A 20,208-nucleotide genomic window follows, 5' to 3' on the forward strand; every position below is an offset into this window, starting at 1 on the left:
ACTAATGGCACCACTGCCATTCTCCCATGGGGCTCTTTGTTGACCCAGTCCTTCCTCCAAGACCCGGAGGGCCTGAGGTTGGATGAGCAGCTCCTTTTTAAATTTGAAGAGCCCAAAGGCTGGTAAGAGGCGTGGGGCTGCCAACTTCTCTGGCAAACACCAAAGATGTGTCACCTTGCGTCCTGTAGCTACTCATGAACCAAAAATGGAACTTCAAGGTACTGCTTGGAAAAGAATAGCACCAGACCACGTTTTCTACATGATGAAGATTCCAGCTCCAGCAATGGGATAAGAGGTTCATGACATAAATATATTTATATTAGGTGACTCAATCACCAGGATACCAAGATCTGATACTTTCACAAACTGCTTGGAGGCAACTTAAGTACGGAAGAAGCTTCAGAACCAGCCCAGGTTTCTGCTCTCGGGCTCCAGGCTACATCCTTCTTAACGATTTAATGTGGTGTGGAAAATGTCAGCATAATGAGGCTTTGTCATCTCAATAGAGAACCTAGGAAGGACCAGGCTGAGTTTAAAAACAAAAACAAAAACCTTCATGAAAGAATTTAATAGGGAGTTGATTATGCTGTAGAATCATATCTTCCTGTTCTGACACATTAGAAACATAAACTTTAGGGCTTTTTCATCTCCACAGCATAGAGGTCTGATCGCTTCTGTCTAAAAACGGGCATTTGCTGGCGTATTTCAGCCAGCTTCTTCAGGTCTGCAAAAAACGGGAAAGTACACTATTAATAATTTGCAACTCCTCACTAACCAAGGGGATTTCTTCCCCACACTGTATAAACCACCAGAGTCTTAGTGAGTAACTTAGTAACATAGGTCTTATCTAGGGGCACAGATGGCCTGGCATCCTTTCAAACCAAACCAAGAAAACTCAAGCTGATATACTCCCCAGGGCTTGGCCAGAGAACCAGACCCTAGAATATCCTCAGAGATCAATGAGGAGGGGCATAAAGGAACCCCTACAAATGACAGGGACTTCCCAGCTACGGAGTCTGGCCTCAGAACAATGGGGACATCAGAGACCTAAACCATATCTGGGAAAATCTTACCTATGTCTGAATACACGATGGCTTCTTCTGTGCCAGCTTTGGCTAGGACCTCCCCCCTGAAAAAGATGCAGAAGAGAATGAGTGGATTCACTGATGTTTGGTGATATTCAAGGTCTGTTTTTTCCTCCCAAGCTCACAGGCCAAAGGGAAAAGCATGAGATTGAAAACAAGAAGGTAGTGGTACAGATTTCTGTCCTATCATTTAGGTAACTCTGTGACCTTATAGCAAGGTATTTTAAATCTCCATTTCCTAATCTATAAAGTGGAAATAAGCTCTGTGAGGGCTTAGTGATAAAATTGTGGATCATGTTTCATAAACTGCAAACCACTAGGAGATGGTGGTTATCTGATGGTTATAAAGATCTGGGAATAGAGCTACCTACAACCAACGGGAAGCTCCATCTCATGCCCTCATGAGTGCAATTCAGTGGACCCCTTTACAAGGGCAGTCCAGACCTGTCTTCATACCTGCCTGGGCTGCTACCCTACGTAAGCGTGATGAAGCTGGGCCTAGGCAGGGCCCCAGATCTGCTGGGGTCTGTGCCCTGGTGGCTGTGATGCCTGAACCCCTGTGTTAATGGGCTTCAGTTCAGATTTGAGGGAAAAGAGTTCAACCTCTGAAGACTGGGTAGAAGTGGTGTGGGGGATGGAGGATAACCTCGCACTGGCAGGAGCCCTGCACTAGAGAACAGCCACCCTCCTTCATAAATCCAGGGTAAGGCTGACCTGTAAAACTATCTCCAGGAAGGGTGCGGTGGCTCATGCCTATAACCCCAGCACTTTGGGAAGCCAAGGTGGGTGGATCGCTTGAGGTCAGGAGTTCGAGACCAGCCTGGCCAACAAAGCAAGACTCCATCAGTACTAAAAACATAAAAATTAGCTGGGCATGGTGGTGTGCACCTGTAATCCCAGCTACTCGGAGGCTGAGGCAGGAGAATGGCTCGAACCTGGGAGGCAGAGGTTGCAGCAGTGAGCTGAGATTGCACCACTGCGCTCCAGCCTGGGCGACAGAGTGAAACTCCATCTCAAAACAAAAGAAAGAAAGAAAGAAAGAAACTGGCTTCAGTGCTTAGTCTCTTGGCCCAGAGCAAGGGTTCAAACCCTTATCTAGAGAAATGAAGCTTCTCCAAAATAATCTGACATAACAACTGATTCTGTTTACCTGATAGCCACAAACAGACTTTTGGCACAAATGAGCTACAAGCACCACCATTTATGACATGTAACTGAATTATTTTCTGATTCTTCCCCATTTGCCCTGGCCTTCAAAGATCTCTGGACAGTGGAACTTGATGCAAGTTCAAGAAAATTTTCAAGGCAACTTAAGTCCTTCAATGTCCCTCCTCAAGCCTAATATGCAGGAGGCCAACTGGAATCTCACACAAGTCATACTTCCAAGGCCTCCCCACCACACACATTGAGCTGAGCCCTACCTATAAAGGCAGAAGAGAGAAGCCCTCAGAAACCCCACAGCAATATTTCACTCTTCTCAGTCTTGTTACTGGTATACTCATCCGGAAATGTAGACACACATACCAGTGTGTGTGCGTGCTTTCGAACAGAGAACTAGTGTGGAACACATCCAAGTTCTGAAGGCAGATGTCCTGGATTCATTTCTAGCCACTTCAGCTCTGTAATTCTACCATCTATAAACTGGGCTTAATAAGAACAAGTTCCCGGGAGTTCAAGTTGAGACCATGTGTGTGAAAGTACGATGTAAACTGTACAAATGTAGACCATAAGGAATGTGTATGAGCGTATGTCTGTACCCGTGTCTGGGCAGGCTTACGTGCTGGCTCCACTGAGGAATCAAATGCTTCACCCTTTTGTAGGGGAGAGGGTCATAGTTTCACTTACTGAACCCATCCTTACTGCTCCTCTGGCCATTATACTGGGAGCAAAGTCCTCCCCCTGTAACTCATTCCTACCCTGGGACTAGCCAGCCAACTTAAATTTTAACCAAAAATGTCAGTCTCTTACTACAACCTGCCTGTCACTGCTGCCTTGCTTCCCCATGGGATCCAAGTATGACCGACAATGGAGGTCACCAGAAGCTCAGGAGAGGGCTGAGGCCAAGTGCTTGATCGTGAGAGCAGGGTGATTCCTTTCCACACGGTTTTCAAGTGGAAGCTCCTCACAGAGACAGACAGAACGCTGGCAGGATATGTGGGGAAATGGGAGTGAGAGGTGGGCGCCTGGCTGCTCAGGAACTGGAACACCCATCTGCCAATGAGCCACCTCTGAAGCTCCGACTGAGCCTGTTCTCACTTAGCCTCACTCACCAAGGGTTCACCACGGTGCTGTGTCCCCAGGCAACATAGGAGGCTTTGTCATCCCGGGCAGGAGAGGCTGTGGCCACATACACCTGATTATCAACAGCCCTGTAGTCAACAGACAGGGAAGAGGTAAATCATACATTATAAATCTGACATTTTTCTAACCCAAGTAGATAGATCCTTCTTTTAAAAAATAGGACAGTTCAGGCTAACTCAGATGTAGAAGGAAGCCAGAGCCATGGAACCTTCTCTTTAAAGTTACATTACTGCATAAGCCAGTGGTTCTCAAGAAGGAGCAATGTTGTCCACCAAATTTGACAATGTCGGGAGATCTTCCTGACTGTCATGACTAAGGAGATGCTACTGACATCGAGCAGGTAGAGACCAGGGATGCTGCAAACATCCTACCGTGCACAGGATAAGCCCCCAAAGAATTACACACCTACATGTCAACAGTGCCGCTGCTGAGATACCCGCCGTAAGCTAACATGAGAGAGGAGCTTCTCTGGTTAAAGCAAGTCAAGGTGGCCGGAGAGAACGGGAGTGGCCTCATGAGAGCAATACACCTTGCAGGCCGCATGGTGCTTCCGTGCCCATGGTGGCAGTCCCACCACCTCAAATAGAACAAAAATGGCAGCTCGCAGTCCAGGTACATCAAACCACCTCACCTGGGAGCCCTCCAGACTTCATGGACCCATGTTGGGTCATGTCAGTATCCCAGAAACTTTTCTTTCTTTTGACAAAACTGTACCTTCATTAATACTCATGGCATCTTATACCCCTACCCCCATCTTCCACCATGCAAGCAGCTAAAACCTCTTTCCTTTCCATTACAAATTACCACCATCTCTAGAAGTGAGAAGAGCGGCTACCTCTAGGCAGAGGGAGGAGTAATGACTAGAAAGGGGCAGAAAAGGGAGCATCCTCGGGGGCCGGAAATGTTCTGTATGTTCATCTTGGTGGCAGGTGAACACACAAAACTTTACCAACCTATATGCTTAAAATTAGTACACTTTCTTGTATTACTTCAACTTTTAAAAATTCTAAAGAAAACCCTCATCTCTGACCAGCATTTCATGGGCTGTAGAGCACTTGACAGACAGACACACTCACACACACAGTCACACTCATTTTCCCTTCCATCTTACGTCCGCCTGTGCTACTTGCCCTTTACCACCTCTCAGCCTTAGAAGACTAAGGAAAGGCACCTGTGACCTGCCAAAGATGCTTGTGCAAAGCCCTGGAGTTACAGGTTAGAAGAACAAGAGCTAGTGAGTTTCTTGGCACAGTACCGTCAGGACTAGTAGGACGGTGTGAAGGAGGGGGTAGGATAAGCATCCTGATCTGAATGGCATAGAATCAGCTGGGTACAGACCACAGATCTCTCCCTAGGTCAAGCTAAACTAATCCCTGCCTTTTCATTGGCTGCTGGGGCTCTGAAGACATAAGCTCCGTGGTTCTCAATTTCTCTGTAAAAGTTGCTGGAACTGACGTAAGAGGGAACAATCCACATCTAATCACAGAAAAATGAAATCACTACCCATCTAACACACTGAATATTGAAATGCCAAAACCACAGTTCCGGCAGGGCTTGGGGCTCACGCCTGTAATCCCAGCACTTTGAGAGGCTGAGGCGGGAAGATTACTTGAGGCCAGGAGACTGAGACCAGCTTGGTCAACAGAGTGAGGCTCTATCTCTACAAAAAATAAAAAATTAGCGAGGCATGGTGGCGCATGCTTGTAGTCCCAGCTACTCAGGAGGCTGAGGCAGGAGGATCTCTTGAGCCCAGGATTTCAAGGCTGTCATGAGCTATGATTATACCACTGCACTCCAGCCTGGGCAACAGTAAGACCCCGTCTCTTAAAAAAAAAAAAGGACCGTTTCCAAAATCCATGAGGTTAGTACTGTGGCTTCTGAGGAGAAAGTGCCCAGCAGTAGAAGTCCTCCCTACAGCTTCATCCTTTCCAACCGCATTTGGATACAAGGGCATCCTAAGTCAGGGACAGAATCCACATCAGGAAGGCTGGCACCTCCACCCAACCGGAAATCTTTCCACAAAGAGGACATACCGAGAGGCTTGAATATATGGTTCCTTTCTTACCGGCTTCGCTGAAGCAACTCCCAGTGGGCTGGTCCAGTGGTCAGATTAAAAGCTCCTGGATATACCAACAGCTGGCAGCCTTGTGGAGAGAAAAGCCAAAGGACAGTGGATGCAGTGAGCACCCAGCACCACCAGTCCTCCCCACTGTTCCTTAGCCAGCAGGGACTGAACTCAAACTTTCCCAAACACAAGAAGATGTCAGCCAAGTCAGACAGTGCCAGCAGCAATTAAGATATGGCTCTGAATTCCTTTAAAAGTCACACACATATGGACACACAAGAAAAGTGGTATTGATGACCAAAATCACATGTGACCTTGAGACAGAAATAATACAGGATGGTTGCAAGAGAACAGAAAATTCTACGCAGCAGTTTCATATGACTAGCAAAAAGCAACTGTTGAAATGGCTGTATAAGCTAGGGGCTAAGACCCTGAGAAACCAGGGCTAAGACCCAGTGGACTCAATATGGTGCTGGATTTGACCTAGGTTTCACCTAGGACCTCATTATCCTCATTATAAGCTCATTAACATACTAAATCACACACCCAACAGTGCCATGATAGTTGCAATAAATCTCCATACTTTCACTATTTTCTGACTCATTCTTGAATTCCTTCTTGCAATAGTGTAGCATGGACATGGCTGGGGTCAAGGTCCTACTGGTGTTTGGGGGCCTCCCCTAGCCCACCGGCATCAACTTCACTTAAAAAAAAGTACAGAAAGCCTGGGCAACACAGAGAGACCCCATCTCTACAAAAAATTTAAAAATTAGCCAGGTGTGGTGGCGTCCCAGCTACTTGGGAGGCTGAGGTGGGAGGATCACTTCAGCCAAGGAGACCAAGGCTTCAGTGAGCCAGGATCACGCCTGCACTCTAGCCTGGGTGACAGTGAGACCCTGCCTCAAAACAAACAAACAAAAATAAGGTAGAGAACTGTCATTCACATTTCTCTCAGCTCTGGCTGGGCGCAGTGGCTCATGCCTGTAATCCCAGCACTCTGGGAGGCCGAGGCGGGTATACACCTGAAGTCAGGAGTTCGAGACCAGTCTGGCCTCGAAATTATGGCCAGGCGGGTGCATCACCTGGGAGGTGGAGGTTGCAGTGAGTTGAGATCACACCATTGTACTCCAGCCTGGGTGAAAGAGCTAAACTCTGTCTCCCAAAAAAACCCAAAAACAAAACAGAAACAAAAAAACAAATTTCTCTCAGCTCCATATGTCAGCTCCACATGGCCAATGATCACTTTTTGTAATTCTTTTCAACTGAAATTAGGGGCAGAGTAGTTGCCCTAATGCTTATTGATATATGGCTCAACAGAGACTACTGACCCCAGAGCCCATGCACCTCCCCCTTCTGAGCAGGCAGTCAAACCATTTCCACCCGCTTCACTTGGTTAAGTGACAGTCTATTTGGAAGTAGCTTCAAGCAGTCTAGTAAGGATGCTGGGATTTGTTGAGTACCACACGAGGGGCTTATAGGTTCTCTCTTCTTACTCCTCATATCATTCCTGTGACTAAACTGAGAACCACACTGCTCTAGAGGTTAAATCATTTCACCAAAGCACTATGCCAATTAAAGGGAAGAGTTGGAACTAGAACCCACATCTTTTGAACTGGCTCTTCCCAGACACTGGCACATTTCTCCTCGTCTGGACCGAAATATCACAGACTACATTTCCACTCTACCCAGTGTCTAGGGGTACTGAGTGGTGAAATCCACTTCATTTCTACTGGGCTTCAAGTGACTCTCCGAACACAGTAACAAGAAGGACTCAAGGGTAGACCAGACCTTTATGAGCATAGCTCCTACCTTACATGATGTGTTTAATCACAATCCCTGAAAAACCCTGTTATCCACACGCAGCAAAAGTCTGGGAAGCCTCAAGGGGGTGAAAGGGCTGGTGATGGAGAGATGAAAGAGCCCCCTCCCAGCTTTTATTGACTAAGGATCCCACCTAGACCAGCCTAGAACCAAGCCTCCAAGCACCCACATAACACAGCTGCTGCAGTGCCTCACCTCTCTGTGCGTAGATTTGTGCGAGCTCTGCAAACCGCATGTCGTAGCAGATGCCCAGACCCACTCTGCAGTAAGCTGTTTCCAAACAGAAAACGCACACGTGGAAAGTTAACTCCCTACAGCGTGGTGTGGCAGAGGAGCCCCTCCATGACTTAATGATCACAAAACACTGACAGGGATAAATTAACACAGGACCTGAGGACAGAGACCATGGACGAGCTCATTCCTACTTGGACTTCATCTCATAAAGACATCATTTACATCAGCAGAGTAAAGATGAGAAATGCATTCTCACTGAATGCTTATTATCTAGATGGGAGGTACTCAACCATGGCCTAATAGGTATACTCTGGAAGCCATAACAGGAGGCTACAATCAACTCAAAGGGCAAAATCGTGTCAAATCCTTAGTTCTCAAATAAGGCCGAACTTTCTAGATCGGTGATAATTCTCTGCCTTTCTCATTTACGGTCTTTCAGTTAGGTTATGTGAAGAAATTGGAGAGAGACAAAAAAGAAATAAATACCTGATTGTCTTCTACTGAGATTGCTAAAGAGGCAAACTTATCTGGTACATACGAGTATCAAATGTGGAGAAACTATCACCCGGACTCAACGTTTCAGATTCTTGAAATGTAATTTTTCCAGGAACATCAATGTCAAACAGATGGATCTGCATCACAAATAATGGATTTGATTACCTCTTTTCCAGCACGTAAAATGGAATGGCAGTAACGACAATATCTTTCCCTGGGTGGATACAGAAGGTGCTCTAAGATCAACTATGCGAAGAGTACCCCCAGACTGCTCATAATCCACCCCACAAGCTGACTGACACCTTATCAAAATGAATTCTACCACAGGGAACTGGAAAAATGATGCTGTACCTTTTATAACCCCTATTTTATATGTGGTATGCAAATCAACCTCTAGGTTTCTCATGGCAGGTAACTAATGTGTTGCTTTTTAAAAATATAAACGCTAGGCCGGGTGCGGTGGCTCAAGCCTGTAATCCCAGCACTTTGGGAGGCCGAGACGGGCGGATCGCGAGGTCAGGAGATCGAGACCATCCTGGCTAACACGGTGAAACCCCGTCTCTACTAAAAATACAAAAAATTAGCCGGGCGTGGTTGCGGGCGCCTCTAGTCCCAGCTACTCCGGAGGCTGAGGTGGGAGAATGGCGTGAACCCGGGAGGCGGAGCTTGCAGTGAGCCGAGATAGCGCCACTGCACTCCAGCCTGGGCAACAGAGTGAGACTCCGTCTCAAAAAAAAAAAAAAAAAAAATATATATATATATATATATATATATATATATATATATATATATATGCACTAAATAAAGACTTCTCAGAGTCAGGCTGGACATGGTGGCTCACGCCTGTAATCCCAGCACTTTGGGAGGCCAAGGTGGGTGGATCACCTGAGGTCAGGGGTTTGAGACCAGCCTGGCCAATGTGATGAAACCTTGTCTCTACTAAAAATAGAAGAAAAGTTAGCCGGGGGTGATTGTGCACGCCGATAGTCCCAGCTACTCAGGAGGCTGAGGCAGGAGAATTGCTCAAACCTGGGAGGTGGAGGTTGCAGTGAGCCGAGATTGCGCCATTGCACTCCAGCCTGGGTGACAGAGCAAGACTCTGTCTCAAAAAAAAAAAGACTTATCAGAATCAAACTGACAAATTGACAGGAGAGGTGGAAAGTGGGTGGGCATTTAAAAATAGGTAAAAATTCTGCAAACCAAATTCAGCAAAAGAATAATGCATCACTTCCAAATTGGATTTATTCAAAGAAAACAAATGCTGTTTAAGATTAGAAAATCAATCGATTTTACTAAAGTAACAAAATAAAGAAGAAAAAATCACATGATCATCTCAAAAGATGTATGAGCATTTGGTAAACTTCTAAGCCATTCCCGATTTAAAAAACAAAACAGAGGCCAGGCACAGTGGCTCACGCCTGTAATCCCAGCACTTTGGGAGGCCGAGACGGGCGGATCACGAGGTCAGGAGATCGAGACCATCCTGGCTAACATGGTGAAACCCCGTCTCTACTAAAAATACAAAAACTAGCCGGGCGTGGTGCTGAGCCCCGGTAGTCCCAGCTACTTGAGAGGCTGAGGCAGGAGAATGGCGTGAACCCGGGAGGCGGAGCTTGCAGTGAGCCGAGATCGCGCCACTGCACTCCAGCCTGGGCGACAGAGAGAGACTCCGTCTCAAAAAAAAAAAAAAAAACAGAAAGAAAAACTTCTAGGAAGGGAACTTTATTAATCTGATCAAGACTATCTGCAAAACACCTAAACAAACATCATACTTGATGATGAAATACTGAAAACTCTCCCACTGAGATTGGGAACAAGACAAGGACACCTGCTTGGTACAGGTACCAGAGAGCCTAAACAGAGCAAGAAAGAAAAGAAAAGAAGTAAAAACTGTAACAACTGAAAAGAAAAAATGAAATCTGTCATTATTCTCAGATGATATAATTATGTACCTAGAAATTTTAAAAAATCTACAGACAAATTATTAGAATTAATGAGTGAGTTTAGCAAGGTTGCTGTAAGTTTTTTTCATTAAAAAAAAATTTTTTTGAGACAGAGTCGTGCTCTGGCACCCAGGCTGGAGTGCAGTGGTGTGATGTTGGCTCACTGCAGGCTTGTCCTCCCAGGCTCAAGCGATCCTCCCACCTCAGCCTCCTGAGTAGCTGGGACTACAGGCATACCCCACCCCCACCCCAGCTAATTTCTTTTGTAGTTTTTGTAGAGAAGGGGTTTTGCCATGTTACCCAGGCTGGTCTCCAACTCCTGAACTCAAGCAATCTGCCTGCCTCTACCTCGCAAAGTTCTGGGATTACAGCCAGGAGCCACCGTGCCTCACCACAGAGTCAATATTTTAAAAACTTGCTCTACTTCTATATATTAGCAAGAAACAGAAAATGGGCCGGGCATGGTGGCTCACGCCTGTAATCCCAGCACTTTGGGAGGCCAAGGCAGGCAGATCACCTGAGGTCAGGAGTTCAAGACCAGCCTGGACAACATGGTGAAACCCTGTCTCTACTAAAAGTACAAAAATTTTCCAGACATGGTGGTGTGTGCCTATAATCCCAGCCACTTGGGAAGCTGAAAGAAGAGAACGGCTTGAACCAGGGAGGTGGAGGTTGCAGTGAGCCGAGATCACACCACTGTACTCCAGCCTAAGCGACAGAGCAAGACTCCCTCTCAAAAAAAAAAAAAAAAAAAAACAACAACAACAACAAAACAGAAAATGAAAAAGCATCTAAAAACACCAATGAGGAATAAATCTCACAAATGTTATACAAAATTATACCCAAAACACTATAAAAAGAAATTGAGAGAAAGTAAAGAAAGCGTAATAAATGTCAGGATATATACCACATTCATGGGATGGAAAACTTAATACTAAAAAGATGTATTTCAAAGAGTTGGGTTAATAGCCCAGTGCTGGCTGTCCTTCCAGCAGGTGCACAGTAGCTCCTATCAGACCAGCTCTCTTGTAGTTAACTATGAACTCTGGGCAAAATAAAAGGCACAACTACTTAAAGCACTGAAGAATGACCAAAACAAAGCAGGCAAAACCTGAAGAGAAGAACACAAACATGTGGAAGCAGGGAACAGCCCTGGATGAACTTCCCGGTTCTATTTACCACTGTTACCCTGAAGCAAGGTCTTAGCTGCTGTGATAAGTGGGGTGAAAATTACCCATAATCACACTGGCTTGAAAACCAGAGCTGGAACCAAGGGAGGAAATCCTGAAATGGAGAAAGCAAAGAGTCAAGAGCCCTAAATTCTACATATAAAATCTTTCTAAATCTCTGGCTGATCACTGAGTTAAACAGAAGTAGGGCAGAACAACCAGATAGAACAGAGCAGCTAAAGTTGCTGCCCACGTTACAAAGAAGATGCGAGTTTGGTGTTTGAGTGCGACCAAGTTAACCATCAGTTAAAACAAAATATTCAACACTTTTTGGAAGACTATAATAGAATCTTGAATCTCTACAACATATAATCCACTATACAATCTTAAATTAGTAGATACTCAAAGAAACAGAAATGTGACTCAAACTGCAAAGAAAAGGCAATCAATGAACCCAGATCCTGCCATGACCCAGATGTTACAATTTTGTTGTTGTTGTTTGTTTAGACATGAGTTTATTTACATCAAAGGCCTTTTAAAGGCCTAAGAGTCTCATTCTGTGGCACACAGATGTGATAATTATCAGACTTTAAAGCAGCTATAGAAACTGACTAAGCTCAAGAGTGTAAAGAAAAATATGCTTTTAATGAACCAACAGAAAATATAGAGTACTAAAAACTATAAAAAAGAAACAAAAGGGTATTTCAGAACTGAAAATTTTAATATCTGAATTTTTTAAAATGTCACTGTGTTGGCTTACAGGAAATTGAACAAGACAGAAGAAACAGTGAATAAGTCTGAAAGATCAACAGAAATTAATCTGTAGAAGAGAAGGAAAAAGTATTGGAAAAACAAAAACAGAAAAACAGAGCCTGGTGACCTGAAAAAATATTTAAAAATATAATGTATATACACTGGAGCTCCATAAGAAAAAGGAACAGAAAAATATTTAACACAATAGTGTCAAAAAAACTTCCCAAACACAGTGAAAGATTTAAGTTTACAGTTTCAAGAAGTACCAAGGAAGACAAAGACAAAGGAAACCACATCTGGGCATATCAAAGTCAAAAGACTAAGAACTAAAGATTATGAAAACATCTTCAAAGGAGGAAGAGAAAAACAACAAATTATGTCCCAGGGAACAATACAAATTACTACCCACTTCTCATCAGGGAAGGAAAAAAAAAAAAAAAAAGACTAGATAACAACTACTAGTGGGAAAAAAAAAAAAGAAAACTATCAATCCAAAATTCTATTCCAGCAAAATTATCTTTCAAGAATGAAAACAATGTAAAGACATATTCGTAAAGAAAAACGAACAGAATTCCTAGCTAACAGATCCTCAGTACAAAAGTTCTAAACGAGGGCCTTCGGTCTGAAGGATATACCAGATGAAGAAGGATCTTCAGGAAGGAAAGAAAAACACCAGGAATGATAAATACTTGGATAAGCATAAAGATTGTTTTCTTCTTAATTTCTTTAAAATACATATGACTATTTAAATCAAGTATTACTGTTTTGTTGGATTTATAACATATATACATGGACTACAAATGACAACTATAGCATAAAGAATAAGGGCAGGGGCAGTGGGGTAGAAAAATGGACTTATACCATTATAAGGTTCTTAAAATTCACATAAAGTTATATCATATGAACTCTTAAGTAGCCTATGAAAAGTTAAGGATGCATATTATAATTCCCAGGGCAACAACTGGAAGAAAAAAAAAAAAAGCAAAGAGGTATAACTAAAAAAATAAATTAAAACAGAACTCTAAAAAATATTCAATTAATCCAAAATAATACAGAAAAGATGAACAAAGGGAAAAAAAGCAAAATGTCTGTATCCCTAAATTCAATCATATCAATAAGTGCATTAAATATAAATGGACTAACCACTTCAATTAAAAGACACAGATTGTCAGAATAAAGAAAAAATTAAGATACAATTATATGCTGTTGACAAGAGATCCACTTAAAATATGAAAACACATATAGCTTGAGAACAAAGAACTGGAAAAACCATGTACTAGCAAACAGTAGGCATAAGAAGCCTGGGGTGGTTACAGTGATAGCAGAGATAAAGCAGAATTCAAGACAAAAGGTATTACAAGAAAAAAAAGAGACATTTCATAATGATAAAAGGGTTAACTCATCAAGAAGACTTAATGATTCTAAACGTATGCATTTTTTTTTTTTTTTGAGACAGAGTCTCGCTCTGTCTTGCCCAGGCTGGAGTACAGTGGCACGATCTTGGCTCACTGCAGCCTCCACCTCCCAAGTTCAAGCGATTCTCCTGTCTCAGCTTCCCAAGTAGGTGGGACTACAGCCATGAGGGACTATAGCCATGAGCCACCACACCCAGCCAATTTTATATATATTTTTTTAAATCTTTTTTTTTTGTTGAGATGGAGTCTCGCTCTGTCGCCCAGGCTGGAGTGCAGTGGCTGGATCTCAGCTCACTGCAAGCTCCGCCTCCCGGGTTTACGCCATTCTCCTGCCTCAGCCTCCCAAGTAGCTGGGACTACAGGCGTCTGCTACCACACCCAGCTAATTTTTTGTATTTTTAGCAGAGACGGGGTTTCACCATGCTGGCCAGGCTGGTCTTGAACTCCTGACCCCAGGTGATCCACCCACTTCGACCTCCCAAAGTGCTGGGATTACAGGCATGGGCCACTGCACCTGGCCATGTATATGCATTTAATACTAAAAAGATGGCAACTCTTCCCAAAGTGTTCTCTATATACTCAATGAAATACTAATAAAAATTACTATAGGTTGGCCGGGCGCGGTGGCTCATGCCTGTAATCCCAGCACTTTGGGAGGCCGAGGCAGGCAGATCACTTTGGGAAGCCGAGGCCGGAGATCAAGACCATTCTGGCTAACATGGTGAAACCACGTCTCTACTAAAAATACAAAAAATTAGCTGGGTGTGGTAGCAGACGCCTGTAGTCCCAGCTACTCGGGAGGCTGAGGCAGGAGAATGATGTGAACTGAGGAGGCGGAGCTTGCAGTGAGCCAAGATTGCACCACTGCACTCCAGCCTGGGCCACAGAGCCAGACTCCGTCTAAAAATAAAACCAAAAAAACAACAAAAAAAATTACTATAGGTTGTTCCTTTGCAGAAATTGACAGGCTGTGTCTAAAATTTATATAAAAATGCAGATGGCCGAGAATAACCACCTATGCCAATCAGTTAAAACCCTAATACATGTATGATATAATGAGAGGAACTAGGGGACTTCATAGCAAATTCTTTTTTTTTTCCACACATTGTTGCTGGCTTAAAGATAACAAATTATTCTGCCACACTTCCTACTTACCTTTCTGTACTTTGCTAGTAAAGTTCCATCAGGCCCAAACACAGCACAGGTGTTATATAATTTCCCAGCATCCTCTTCAGGGATAGAGCCTTTCATTGAGAGAAGAAATATACCATAAGAAAAAGAATAGAACAATTCTTGTGTGAGAAAGGGATAAAAGCCTGATAACTTGGTTCCAAAAATAAAGAACCCATCTTTTACGGTTTATTTATTCATTTTGTTTTTAGAATAAGGCAACACCTCATTCTACAATACAGAATAAGTATTCCCTTCTATGGGTTATTTAATCATGGTTTTTTTTTTTTGGTCCTTCTTGAATATGATCTTTCAGAGATAAACTGCAGAGTGTAGCCGGGATATGATTAGGTTAGATGCCAAAGACAGGCTTAAAAAATAACCAAACTGTTCCTGAAATTCAGCCATGATCCTGAGCAACACTTAATCTCTAACATTAGGGCAAAATGAAAAATTTCCCATTGCTTAACTTGAATTCACCAGGTCCTGCAACAAAACTGTATCCCAAAAGATGAGAATGTGAAGTCAGAAGCCTCTCTATCACTGAATGCAGTTTCATCTCCAGGCTTCTTGCTTTGCCTTCATTTCTCATTCTTAATATATCATCGTACAGAAAACATTTTATTTGCTATATTTATAGAACTTTTTCTATGCTTATTTTTTATTTAAGCAAATAAAACCTTTAAACATTTATTCCAAAACCACAAAAATAAAGTTACCTTTATGTATGTGGCCTCTATGGAAAAAAATTTTTTTTCTCAATCCTCTATTAGTATAACAAAAAACATGCCTGGCATGATGGCTCACGCCTGTAATCCTAGCACTTTGGAAGGCCAAGGTGGGCAGACTGCGTGAGCCTAGGAGTTCAAAACCAGCCTGGGCAACATGGTGAAACCCCGTCTTTACAAAAAAATACAAAAATCAGCCAGGCATGGTGGCACACACCTGCAGTCCCAGCTACTCAGGAGGCTAAGAGGTGGGAGAATCACTTGAGCCTGGTAGGGTGAGGCTGCACTGAGCCATGATCACACCACTGCACTCCAGCATTGGTGACAAAGCAGGACCTCACCTCAAAAAAAAAAAAAAAAAAAAAGAAACTCTCTGCTTCAGCTTCCCAAACTGAAGCTTCCCAAGTAGGGAATCCAGGTGCACGCCACCACACCTGGTTCATTCAGATGTTTTTAATGTTTAGGCCATTATACCTTGTGGGTATGAAGTTACCTCCAATAAGATATATGCTGCATTCCTTTGCTACTTCAGAAAGCTTCTGTGTGGATTCACCAGGAATTTTCTCTGCATATTCAGGAAAATATTTCGTTCCATACGGAGAATTAAAGCATTCCTAGAAAAATATTGACAGAGAAAAAAAAAAAAAAAAGATCAAAACACCCATCCATTTTAAAGTTCTGCTGTAAGAGGCCATAGCTGCTGCTTCTAGCTCTGCTTTCAGTGGAAGGGTTAAAACACAGCTAATAAGAAAAACACTGACATCTCAAGGGTAAACAGCCTGTAGTCACAGGCAAGACTACAAAGCTAGCCTAGTGGGTTAGAAGAGACAAGTCACATGGGCTCTCCCAGAGTTCATTTAAAAAAAAAAAATGTTGGAGGCTCAGTGCTAAAACCAACATGGTCTGGTCCTATAAAGACTTAATTATATAAGGAACAAAGTGTCTAAGCACTGAGTATTTCAGTTTTCCGTATGTCCCTTGAAATACTAGGATTTTGGCTACTTCATCTGAACAAAGAGGAAGATCCAAAAGCTAAAGACCTATGACCGTGTTGGCACATCCTACCTTACAAAGACCCTTGCTAAGGTCATCCTCCAGTTAAACACAAAACAATCTATGGGCTCCAAAGGACACTGCTCGACCCCAGGATACAAGAGGACCACCAGAGCTAGCAAACACTGTTCTGCTGGGTCTACAGAGCCCAGAACAGGATGGCTGCCCCCATACTGACCGGCAAAGAAACTATTTTGGCTCCTTGCGTTGCTGCCTCCCGGATAAAGCTACAAGCTCGAGTGACGTTATCTGATTTGATGGAAGAAATTTGAAGCTGGATGAGGGCCAGGCGGAAAGCTGAGGACAAAGACAAAAGAAAACAGCTGTCAGAAGCTTGAACTGCTGGATTCAGACAGAGCCATGGTTCTCAAATGGAAGGCAATTATGTCCCCTGGGGAACATCTGACAAAGTCTGAAGACACCTTTGATGCCACAACTGATGAGGTATGAGTGGCATCTAATGAATAGAGACCAAGGATACTGCCAAACTTCCTACAATGCCTAGGACAACCCCCTCCAGAACAAAGAATTATCCTGTCCAAAATGTCAATAGTGCTAAAGTCTATCTGGAGATAGAGCAATATGCATGGGTAAAGTCCCATGCCAAGCACAAGAATCTAGAGCGAACCAGCTTCTTACTATGCAGTGTAGGGAATGAAATGAGAATATGGCTAAAGTAAAAAGACTGGGTTTGAATATGGTCCTGTCCCTTACTATTTGTTCTTGGACCTCTCGCCTATCTCCAATCCATATACTGAGTATGTCCCAGCACAGAAAGTGCAATTCCTTGGAAGTTGCTCACGTGCTTCCCATGGGCAGCCCAGCTCGTGGGAAGGGAAGATGTCTGTCTCAGTTTCCCCACTACTGGCTGGGTCACAGCACATTGATCCGGCTGCTGGCAGAGGGAAGCCCTGGCAGCCCGTGAGCTGCGCACATGCCTACTCACAGGACAGGGGTCCCAGGCACCTGTAAAAGTCTGCACTTACCCCATAAACATTCCTGTGTCCAAGAGAACATGACATTAAACAGCAAATAACACCATGAGAGGTTGAGAGAGATACTGCAGGAGGAAAAGCTAACAGCACTTTTCCTTGCTCTCTGAACAAGGGGATTGGGCCCCACAAATGATGTAGCCAGCCCTGACAAGGTCTGTGCTCAGCACTGGAGCAAGGAGGCTGGCGGCTCTTCCAAGCTTATTCCTTCCTGGAGGTGGTAGCTAGACATCTATTTGCTTTTCTTCTGTTTTTTAGAGTTCCCTTTTAGCTTTTATGAAAATCACTTTCCATGAGCTAATATTTTTAACTTTGAGGCAGGGTCTTGTTCTGTCGCCTAGGCTGGAGTGCAGTGGCACAAACATGGTTTACTGCAGCCTCCACCTCCTGGGTTCAGGCAATCCTCATGTCTCAGCCTCTTATGTAGTTGGGACCACAGGTATGCACCACCATGCCTGGCTAATTTTTAAATTTTTTTGTAGAGACAGGATCTCACTTTGTTGCCCAGGCTGGTCTCGAACTCCTGGGCTCAAGCAATCCTCCTGCCTCAGCCTCTCAAACTGCTGGGATTACAAGCATGAGCCACCATGCCTGGCCAGATAATAATTTTTAATATAAAATTTTCTGCCGGGTGTGGTGGCTCACACCTGTAATCCCAGCACTTTGGGAGGCCAAGGCAGGTGGATCACCTGAGGTCAGGAGTTTCAGACCAGCCTGGCCAACACGGTGAAACCCCGTCTCTATTAAAAATACAATAATTAGCTGGGTGTGGTGGCAGGCACCTGTAATCCCAGCTACTCAGGAGGCTGAGGCAGGAGAATCACTTGAACCTGGGAGGTGGAGGTTGCGGTGAGCCAAGATCATGCCACTGCACTCCAGCCTGGACGACAGAGTTAGACTTAGTCTCTAAAATAAATAAATAAATAAATTTCCTTGTTCCAGTTACTAGTGTTGTCTCCACGTTCTGCCTGGACCCTGATGGATACATAGTTCCTGCTCACGGTCTGGTGGGACGCCGCAGTAAAGGATCCAAAGCACATCATAACCTCTGAAGCTCTGCGAAACTTCAGGAATTATTAGTAATGGCCTGCCCAAACTCCCCATCCCACCTCTGCTCCAGTCTGAAAATCCTACCATTAGAGAGCTATCTCTTTGGGTGTTTCCTGTAACAATGCAAATGTCTCCAGAAGCGGCAACGATGATAAACCTGGCCTCTGATGAGGGCCTGTTCGGCTCAGGGTTAACTAAAAGGAAAACTCAGATGTCCCATTCCTCCATCTATCCTAAATATAGTGAGAAGCACTAAATTTAACCCTGAAGGCAGCCTGTTACATAGTTACAGAATCTGAAGGAATACAAAGGAAACTTAAACAGGAAATAACAGCTGGGATTATTCTGGGGCAAACAGATATTTTGAGCTGCTACCAGCACAGCAGACAAATCCACTAAATGTCTCCCCTCCATTTCCCAGGGTTAAGCCATCCTCCCTCCTCAGCTTCCCAAGTAAGCTGGGACTACAGGGGCGTGCCACCACGCCGGGCTAATTTTGTATTTAATTTTAGTACAGACAGGTGTCGCCATGTTGCCCAGGCTGGTCTCTAACTCTGACTCCTGAACTCAAGCGATCCTCGTGCCTCAGCCTCCCAAAGTGTTACTATTACAGGCGTGAGCCACGTGCCTGGCCATGTCTCTTCTTCTGAGGGTGGGAAAGATAAAGCTCACCATGGCTATGCTGATGGCTTCCTCTCCCACACATCTCACCCACAAGGGCGGGGTCCTCAACTAAGCTTAGGACTGCCTGTCATTCTGCAAATGACCCCCTCTACAGGCGTGCTGCAGCAGGGAGACCCCGCCACTGGGCAGTTCCTCACGCTAAGGACGAGACGCCAGTCACTCCGTCTCATCTGTAAAGTGGAGACACAGTGACTTTTAAGGCTGCCCTAATATTCATCATCATCTAACAACGAAGGCCCAACAAAGGGGAGGCAAAAAAAGAATAAAACACTGTGAGCGAAGGAACCAACAAGGGAATAAAATTTAAAGCAATGTGCCAGGTCCTTCACACATAAACTTCTGTGAGGTATCATTAACATCATTTTACAGATAAAAAAACGGGGCTTGCAGGGAGAAAGCTGCACAAAGTCACTGAACAAAGTAAGTGACACAGCAAGAATCCAAGTCAAAATCTGGAGCTGGAAAGTGAGGGGGTAAAGGAAGAACCGCCTGGGCACCTTTGTGCAGGGGGTGCTGGAGGAGGTCACGCAACTTGAAAACACCCAAGGGAGTCGGATCCTACCACCGCGGCCCACACCGTGGAGAAATACACGTCCATCAGCCTCTCTCAAGCAGGACGCGGCGGGTGCCGGCGCGGCCCGGGCGGCCTGGTGCTTTCTGGGCCTCGCCCGCCACCCCGGAAGCCCGGAATCCCGGGAGTACGCCCGGCCGCCCCGCCGCGCGATCCCGGACCCACGCGAATGCCCGCATCAGGGAAGGCCGCGCACGGCGGGGACGCGGGGCGGGGGGCTGAGCCGGCCAAGCCACCGCCGGCGCCGCTCCAAAGCCTCCCCTCCGGCCCGAGCTCGAGCTGCAGCGCGCGGCCGCGCCACTTACTGGCCATGGCTCTCCCGACAAGCACCACCTGCGGCGCCGGCTGAGAGCTGGAGTCCGAGCGGACTTCGGCGACGCTACGGTGGGCGGGGCCCGCGTCAGAGGCCACGCCCCACCCCTCCTCCCGGGCCCGGCCCGGAGTACAGGGGTCTGCGTTCATTCCAGTGCGCCTGGAACACCAGGACGGACCAACGAGAAATGTCCGGAAAAAGCATGCCTCGAAAGGCAAAGGGCAAAAGGGAACAGCCTAAGTCGAGGTGGTGTGCTGGTGAATGTTTAACAACCGAACTTTTCAGGGACGAAAGCCCTGATTTGTAGCGTTTGCTGATTCTCCGCCAAAGGACTAACTTTTAGCTGGTTGAATCAACTCTGTGGCC

At 45.0% G+C, this 20,208-nt stretch overlaps 1 protein-coding gene across 2 annotated transcripts; it reads right to left on the bottom strand.

The window, feature by feature from the left end:
• Nucleotides 1-553: 553 nt before the first annotated feature.
• Nucleotides 554-20,054, bottom strand: NIT2 (nitrilase family member 2). 2 transcript variants are annotated; one of them, XM_015129494.3, is made up of 10 exons: nt 19,835-20,054; nt 16,411-16,529; nt 15,673-15,793; nt 14,437-14,525; nt 8,045-8,138; nt 7,468-7,542; nt 5,452-5,530; nt 3,356-3,454; nt 1,074-1,129; nt 554-724 (listed from the first exon to the last, which is right to left on the bottom strand). In XM_015129494.3, exons 1-10 carry the CDS (start codon nt 19,989-19,991, stop codon nt 633-635), a joined length of 981 nt encoding a protein of 326 aa, XP_014984980.3. In that variant the 5' UTR covers nt 19,992-20,054; the 3' UTR covers nt 554-632. The 2 variants fall into 2 exon arrangements, with proteins under 2 accessions (XP_014984980.3, XP_028700518.2); XM_028844685.2 differs by lacking the exon at nt 7,468-7,542 and having other exon boundaries at nt 19,835-20,028.
• Between the last annotated feature and the right edge of the window lie 154 nt (nt 20,055-20,208).

This window comes from Macaca mulatta, chromosome 2 (assembly GCF_049350105.2).
Source record: "Macaca mulatta isolate MMU2019108-1 chromosome 2, T2T-MMU8v2.0, whole genome shotgun sequence".
NCBI lineage: Eukaryota > Metazoa > Chordata > Mammalia > Primates > Cercopithecidae > Macaca > Macaca mulatta.